Genomic DNA, 8,930 nt, shown 5'->3' on the forward strand with positions numbered 1-8,930 from the left:
ATGTTATGCATATTAAAAATTATAAAATAATACTATTTTTTGGCACTTTACGTAAAATGTCATTTTCACTTCCTCCTCACTTCTCATTTCTCTCTTCTCTCTTCGCTCTCTCTCTCTTATTTCACTCTCTCTCACCTCACAACACCACCACCACACTAAATATTATATTTCGAATAGATTTAGACATGATTTTTGGGTTTTTTTTGCGATTTTTTTCAGATCTGAAACTTTGAAATCTGCAGAAAATCGACCTTGCTCGATGGTGGTTCGATGGTGCTTGATACCAGCTCGATGAGACCTTCAAAATCATGATTTTTCATGAAAAAATGACTTTGCTCGATGGTGGTTCGATGGTAGCTCGATAGTGGCTCGATGGTACTCGATGCCAGCTCGATGAGACCTTCAAAATCATGATTTTTCATGAAAAAATGACTTAGCTCGATGGTGGTTCGATGGTAGCTCGATAGTGGCTCGATGGTGCTCGATGCAATTCTTGTAAGAGACATAATTTTTCACTCGGGTGTCCGTTTGAGGTGATTTTTTTTTTTGATTTTGGGTATTTTTTCAAGATCTACACGTTTGACATGTTAATATGCACATTTGTGAAGTGTAACACTTGTAGAAAATACAAAAGTGCAAACATACCTCATGTTTAAGACATCTTTTGGTATATTTTTAAGTTTTAAACTTCTCAAATGTGCATATTAACATGTCAAACGTGTAGATCTTGAAAAAATACCCAAAATAAAAAAAAATCACCCCAAACGGACACCTGAGTGAAAAATTATGTCTCTTACAAGAATTGCATCGAGCACCATTGAGCACCATCGAGCCACTATCGAGCTACTATCGAACCACCATCGAGCTAAGTCATTTTTTCATGAAAAATCATGATTTTGAAGGTTTCATCGAGCTGGCATCGAGCACCATCGAGCCACCATTCGTTGGGGCCTTCAAGATCAAGATTTTAATGAAAAAATGACTTAGATCGATGGTGGTTCAATAATGGCTCGATGGTACTTGATGCAATTCTTGCAAGAGACATAATTTTTTACTCGGGTGTCCGTTTGGGGTGATTTTTTTTTTTATTTTGGGTATTTTTTTCAAGATCTACACGTTTAACATGCTCATATGTACATTTGGGATGTTTAAAACTTAAAAATATACCAAAAGATGTCTTAAACATGAGGTATGTTTGCACTTTTGTATTTTTTACAAGTGTTAAACTTCACAAATGTGCATATTAACATGTCAAACGTGTAGATCTTGAAAAAATACCCAAAATAAAAAAAAAATCACCCAAAACGGACACTCGAGTGAAAAATTATGTCTCTTGCAAGAATTACATCGAGCACCATCGAGCAACTATCGAGCTACCATTGAACCACCATCGAGCTAAGTCATTTTTTCAAGACAAATCATGATTTTGAAGGTCTCATCGAGCACCATCGAACCACTATTGAGCAAGGTCGATTTTCTACAGATTTCAGAATTTCGGATCTGAAAAAAATCGCCAAAAAAACCCAAAAATCATGTCCAAATCGGTTCGAAATATAATATTTAGTGTGGTGGTGTGAGATGAGAGAGAGTGAAATAAGAGAGAGAGAGAGAGAGAGAGAGAGGGGGAAGAGTGAAAAATGAAGAAAAAAATAGTAAAAACATTTTAGGTAAAATAAAAAAAAATAGCATTATTTTGAAAATTTTAATATACCTAACACTTTTTTTTTTTGTAATTATAACTTTTATCAAGATATAAATTGAAATACCAATTCAAACACGTTATTACAAAAATATTATATTCAAAAAGAAAAAATACTCAAAGGGCAGTACGATGGTTAGTAGAATAAAGTAATAAAACTACTATATCTTCAGTAAAAAAAAAATTAAATAAAAACTACTATATACTTTTACCAACTATGACGATGCGACAATTTTTGGTATTTACTTGTATTGAAACAAATAGTGCTAGACTAGCTTTACGAGCTCATAGTTTAGTCAAATAGTGCACTGTTTTACCTAATTAGAAAAGCCCAATGGTCCTATAATGAAAAAAACAATACAGACGTTGGCAATTATATAAAATAAAAAATAGACCTAACAAAATGGGCTAATTTTGGGTTTCTTCATTAAATATATAATTTTAAACTTTATAACAAACTCTTTATGTATTCATGAAAATACCAAATGTACTTTTTTTCCCCTTTTGTGATACACGGGTATAAGTGGATATACCTAATGGAGTCTATTTAGTTATTATAATGATATTATTATTATAATAATAAATAATCTTAAAAATATATAAAATAAAATAAATCTTGGATCACGACGGCAAGGCATGATCATCATCACTCCACAACTGCACATCTTTACATTTTGAGAATGGCTAAGAGCACCCTGTCTATTATTATTATTATTAGCGGAATTTAATATTATTTGAATTTAATAATATTATTAATTATCTTTAAACAATTATAAAATTACACCTCATATAATAATATTATAAAATATAACTAATCAACTATAAAATGAAACCTCCACCACTCTTACATTTTTCGTGCTTTGGAACTCAAATCAAAAGACAATAAATAATCATGGTAAGTAACTAAGCAAGTACGTTGATTTCATCGCTATCATTGCTCTGTTTCTTTTTCTTTTTTTTTTTTGGTTCCTTAAATATTTATTAAAATAAAAAATTGTAAGCTCGTCCCCCACGCGTCGTGCATAATTGTAGACTTTTCAACTTCTTCTGGATCTTGTTCTTCTCTATTTTTTTTCCCGACCTTTGACTTTCCTATGGGAACCTCCACACTATGAATACCAACAAAAACTATGATTTTTCAGGTACAGTAATTAATTTTGTTGTTATTTTTTCTGAAAATGAAACTGGATTTGCAGTGTCTTGTGGCTTATTTTGTTAAGTAGAAAACCAAGTTTTTTTTTTTTTTTTGGGTTTGATGAAATAGAGCAGTAAAGGGCTTCGGCATCAGCCTTTTCAAATCTAAAGCAATATGTTTTTCTTTGGTTTGAAAAAGTTTGCCTGAAAAGAATAAAAAGATGCGACAATTCTATCAAAGTGTGTTCCCCTGAGATTGATTCCATTTTTTTTCCCTGCAGAAAATATTGGTTTGAATCAGGAAAAGGACGTTACAGAGACCCAATAAGGGCTTGTGTCGATTTCAGAGGTTTGTTGGTACCCAAAAAGAAAAATAAAAAAATGGGTTCTTTCAAGGGTCATGCTCTGCCAGGAACATTATTTCTTGTGGTTGGGTTGTGGCACATATGGTGCGCTTTGGTCAGGTTCTCAACGAACCCGAAGTCGTTTCGGGTTCGAGTCTGGAACCCAGTTCCAGGTTTTGGAGGAAGGCTCAAGTTCTTGGAGCTTTATCTTATAGCCATCGGTGCTTTCATTGATATGTGTATTGAACTTCTCTACTCGCCCCATCTCAAGTTTTTTGTGGATGGAGTCTTGAACCCATCTCACATGAACGATTTTGAGCACTCGGGGATGCTTTTGATGTTCTTTATCTTTGGCCTTGTTGCTCTTCTCTCGGAAAAGACAAGGTTAGTCCTTTATTTTTTTTTCCTTTATGCTTTTGAAATTAAAAGAAAATACTTTGAATGAATAGAACAGAATAGTTGAACTTTACATAACCTTGCTTGTTGAAATGACAATGGTTCCTATGTGATTCTTATATAATAACGCTTAGTTATACTTAAAACATGTGCTGAGCTTGTTGCATCTGAACTTTCTGGAAGTTGAAGTTGAAAACCATCGGAGATGAACATATGAAGTTGAATACGTTAAATTACCTTGAGCTGCTTGTTACCTTAGGATTATTGTGGAGTTTCTTTGTGCACAATCTGGCTTGTTTCTCTTCTGTGAACACTGTGGCATAATGGGGTTTTATCCCTTCATACCATTTTGTGTTTTCCAAAACTTATAAGAACCATACCAGATTTTTTTTCTTCCATAGAAATGTGTTGAAAGTGGGATTGCTGAATCGGGTTTGAGATGACACGGTGAGGAGATAGATACCTTAATATATTTGTATTCATAAAAAATGAAAATGGAAACCTTCACTACTGTACAAGCTAAAAGCAAAAATGTCTGATTAGATATGCCTAATTTCATATGTGGCCAAAGCAGGGGCCACAAAATGTATATTTGTAGTTTTGAGACTCGTAAGTCCTAATGGAGTAGAAGTCATATAAGTTGACAGTAATCACTATCGGCAATTATCTTCACTTAGATATGATAACTGAAACTCTTTTGATGAACTAAGGAACATGAAATACACAGTTGAGTGCATTTTTATGATCGAAATTCAGTAGTGATCCACTGTGAAATCTAGTGCTAAATATTGATGGCTGGGTAAAGGAAGTTTCTTCCAATTTTCAGTTCAAGGTTTAGTTGTAGACATTTCTTGTCTTCTTGGGTTGTGGAAAGTTTTCTTTGATACTAAATTTATGTATCTAAACATTGATTGAAGATTATCATACATCGTTGTGGGGAAATGTTCTGTTCTGTGTAGGAGTATTCTGATATGATGAAAGTTGCAACTGAAGGGTCCTTTGTTTCGAGGTGACTCATATCAGATCTTCAATTGCAGTTGAGTTTTTCATATTTACAAAAAATGCATGCAACCAGTTATAGTTTTCAGTACATTCTTGGCACCATGCTTCAGGGGCTGGATTTTTAACATAAGACCAACACGATTTTGTTCGAAGATGTTTCTTAGATTTCCGACTCATGAATAGTCTACATGGCTAATGTCATGATATGGTACTTCATTTTAGTTTCTTTGATTGTGGTTGCTTGATAATCAAACTACATTTCCATGATTGTATACTATGTACCTTGCTTTGCTCAGCCATCATTATGCAGAAGTGAGATTTGATCGTTGTTCACTGTCACCGTGGCTAATATATTTTTCTAATTTCTTTTGTTCAGACTACTTCCCTTGCCTGAAGGCACTCTATGTTTGATTGCTGCTACAGCTTTCTCTGCTGAGTACCTCTTGTTCTATTTTCACTCAACAACACATAAAGGCTTGGAGGGATACTACCACCTCCTCCTTGTTCTCTTAATTGGCCTTTGCATACTATCCACTGTTGTCGGAGCACTCTTACCAACTAGCTTCCCCGTCGATTTGAGTTGTGGCATTGCCATGACTCTTCAAGGCCTATGGTTTTATCAGACTGCTTTCACTTTATACGGCCCAATGATGCCAGATGGTTGCCTGCTTAAGGAAGGTAAAGTTGTGTGTCACTCGGTGGACAGTGAGGTTCGGGGTGAGCTGCTTGCTAACCTCCAGCTTTTTGCCATGGTTCTTGGAGTCTTCATTTCAGTTGTGAGTGCTTATGCCTTTGCTGCTGCTAGATTTGGGCATTCTGATATTAGGAGCTTGCACACAGGTCAAAATGGATTGGATCATGATTAAGTTTAAGACTATAGGGTAAGAATTCCTATAGTTGTGCTCTTCATTTTTGCTTAGAGAAAGACCTTAGAATCTTATTGCTATTTTTTTGGTCTCATTTCAATAAAAAAGAAAAAAGTTCATGTTTGAAGCATGCAATGAAAACGGCAATGATGTTTACGGTAGAGAATTTTAGTGGTAATTACGTAATGTAGAGTATCTCTCTCTCTCCTTCAATGTGACTTCTATTGCATCCATTTTGGACTTTTAACTTTTAAGTTATACATTTTTGTTTATGAAGCATAATGAATACTTTTTTAAGATCTTAAACCCCTTCCAATACTATAAAATCCCGTTCTATGCACAGCCTTAATTTGCAATTAGTAGAAAGTGGAAAATTAGAGGTGCCTTCAATTTTTAATGTTGAATTATACTATAATCATCTCTAAATCAGGTACTATATGCATAGCTAATGGATTTTGATGGAAAGTTTATGGTGTAAATAATCACCACTTCTATGTATATGATATATATATATTTGGGGCTAAAAATGTATGTGCTAATTAGGAGTGTTCATAAAACTGCCCACACCGTACAAACTGCCTACATTGCACCACACCGCACCGCGATTTGTGGTTTAGAACCCTTCGCGGTGCGGTTGCGGTTTTAAATTTTATAAATGCGATTCAAACCACACCGCACTGACTCATTATATATATTAACTTTTGTATATTATTTTTCTCAATTTTACTATATTATTTATATAGTATAATATAATATACACAATATCTAGAAAGAAATATAATGTTTCATAGGATGCTAATACATATTCTACTTCAATCTAAAGATATTCCTCCTTAATTAAAATAATATTTACTTTTATATTACATATATTATTTGTTATTAGTTTGTTATATTTTTATTGTTTGGTTTAAAGTTTATTAGCTTGTTGTACATTTAATTATTTTGTTAAATTCTATGGTTATGAGATTTATTATGAATATTTCTTAATTATAATATTTAATTGTTAAATTATTTGGCGATAGGTATAAACCGCCCACACCGCACCACACCGCATTTTTGCGGTGCGGTTTATGCGGTTTGAGATCAATGTGATGCGGATTGCGGTTTGGAAAATTGTTCAAACCACATATGCGGTGCGGTCCAAAAAATTAGAGAAAAATCACACCACTTGCACCACGAACACCCCTGGTGCTAATTAATGTATTTATGTGTACTGTACAATAAAGCATTCTTATTTCTATTTTATTTTAAAACAATATGTGGGGTTTACATATGAGGGAGATTACTTAATGGGGTTCTTTAGGGGAGATCTAGATATAGTTAGATGTTCAGTGTTCATCAAACGTCACTTTCAAACGTCACTTTCTAAGTTTTAAGATTCAATCAGATGATTTTTAGCCGTTATACACTCAAACACCAACAATGACTAAACTGTTGATTCCGTAGTATTATCATCATTATTTTTGCTCACAATTGCACCCAACTGTTGAGAATTTGCATTTATCTTCACGCTAACAATAATTTGTTAACTTATATTTGTTAGAATATGATATGATATTATTCTGTTCGTAGTTTAAAATTGGGCTCTGGGCAAAATGACATGTTTTGATAGTGCAATTTGCACTATGGTTTAGTTTCAATAATTTTTAGCTAAATGACCTCTTTTATTAATGAACTTTTTATATTACCCATTTTACCCTTAAAATAAAATAATAATAAATTAAAACAAAAACCCTAATAATAACTATCATCTTCTTCCTCTCACCCATCCACAACCACCCATAATAATCCCCCACCACCACCACCACCACCACCACTGCCGACCACCGCCCCTACCGCCGACGAACACTGTTCATCACCGGCTGCCACAATTTCTCCACAAATCCAGCCACCACTCATTCAAAATGTTGGTTTATAAAGCTTTTTTTATTTTTATAAAATATGAGATTTTTTATATTGTTTTTGTAGATTTAAAATGCAAAATGATTGTTTTAGTATGTTGAAAGTATAAGTAATGATTTAGGTTTATTTCTGGAGTTTTATAGAGATTAAAGCTTGAAAATCTGAAAAAATTAATGGTGGTTTCGGTTATTTTCGAGATAGAAAAATCCAGAATTTTTCGACAGCTTGTCTAATTTTTCGATAAGGAGTCTAAATTTAAGACCAGTTGTCTAAATTTTAGACCAGTAGTCGTATTTTTTCGACCACCTGTCTAAAATTTAGACAGGTAGTCTAATTTTTAGATGGGTTGTCGAATTATCAGACAGGTTGTCTAATTTTCAGACAGGTTGTCGAATTTCTAGATTTTTCAACTTGATTTTCATTTTTTTATATAACTTTTTAATCAAAGTAATATCAATAATTTATATTTGTTTATTGTATTATTATTTTCAGATGTCTTTCAAAAATATTGTAATATTATGTGATGGAATGTGGAAAAAGAATGAGGACTCGTGGAAATGGATTTCAAATGGCTCACGATCAAGATCAAGTTTGGTACAAACTAACCTAACTTATGAGGAGTTAGTTGAACATATTTATGAAGTTACAGAAATCGATCGCAACCTCTTCGATATAGAATTAACTTACAAGATAACGACAATAGTGGAGATTGAACCAATTGCAATAAAAAATAGTAGAGACATTGTTAGTTTCTTTATATGGTAAGAGCGCGATTTGGTTCCGTTATGTGTGGGTTTGATCAAGAAGATGGAAAATATGTTGTCGAAAGTCATGGCTAATTGTCAAAAATGTATAATGAATTAAGATCCAATTCGACATGATAAAGTGTTGTTCTAATACTATAAACACAATCATCATAATAGTACCTCAATAGATTATCTACTACTAAATCCTTGATCATCATAGTAGTTTGATTGAAATATGTACCACTCAATCTGTAATCATCATAATCTCATAAAGATTAAGTTTTGTTTAACTTTATAAAATGTTAGACAAGTTGTCGAAATTCATGGCTAATTGTCAAAAATGTGTAATGAATAGATTATCTACCACTCAATCATTGATATATGTTCTTTTATTGTGTTATTGGAGCCTTTTTAGACATTTCAAACATTTTTGACAGGCAATCGAAATTTTAGACAAGCTGTCGAAATTTTTAGACAGGCAGTCCAAATTTTAGACAAGTTGTCGAAAGCTTTAGACAAGCAGTCGAAATTTTAGACAAGCTGTCGAAAGCTTTAGACAGGCAGTCGAAATTTTAGACAAGTTGTCGAAATTTTAGACAGCCAGTCGAAATTTTAGACTAGCTGTCGAAAGTCATGGCTAATAGTAAAAAATGTATAATGAATTAAGATCTAATTCTACATGAGCAAGTGTTGTTCTAATACTATAAACACAATCATCATAATAGTACCTCAATAGATTATCTACCACTCAATCCTTGATCATCATAGTAGTTTGATTGAAATATGTACCACTTAATCTGTAATCATCATAATCTCATAGAGATTAAGTTTTGTTTAACTT

General features: G+C 33.1%; 1 protein-coding gene across 2 annotated transcripts; it reads left to right on the plus strand.

Annotated features, from left to right (window-relative positions):
• The first annotated feature begins 2,524 nt into the window (after positions 1–2,524).
• On the plus strand, positions 2,525–5,747 carry LOC133777693 (uncharacterized). Of its 2 annotated transcripts, none has more exons than XM_062217387.1 (3): positions 2,525–2,594; positions 3,115–3,561; positions 4,952–5,747. In XM_062217387.1, exons 2-3 carry the CDS (start codon positions 3,215–3,217, stop codon positions 5,439–5,441), a joined length of 837 nt encoding a protein of 278 aa, XP_062073371.1. In that variant the 5' UTR covers positions 2,525–2,594; positions 3,115–3,214; the 3' UTR covers positions 5,442–5,747. The 2 variants fall into 2 exon arrangements, with proteins under 2 accessions (XP_062073371.1, XP_062073370.1); XM_062217386.1 differs by lacking the exon at positions 2,525–2,594 and adding an exon at positions 2,669–2,841.
• The last annotated feature ends 3,183 nt before the right edge of the window (positions 5,748–8,930 follow it).

The sequence above is a fragment of the Humulus lupulus genome, chromosome 5 (genome assembly GCF_963169125.1).
Source record: "Humulus lupulus chromosome 5, drHumLupu1.1, whole genome shotgun sequence".
Lineage (NCBI taxonomy): Eukaryota > Viridiplantae > Streptophyta > Magnoliopsida > Rosales > Cannabaceae > Humulus > Humulus lupulus.

Coding starts and splice junctions, on each gene's coding strand:
- LOC133777693 (XM_062217387.1), top strand. CDS start 3,215: ATGGGTTCTTTCAAGGGTCATGCTCTGCCAGGAACATTATTTCTTGTG. Junction 3,562..4,951: donor CTTCTCTCGGAAAAGACAAG/GTTAGTCCTTTA, acceptor TCTTTTGTTCAG/ACTACTTCCCTTGCCTGAAG.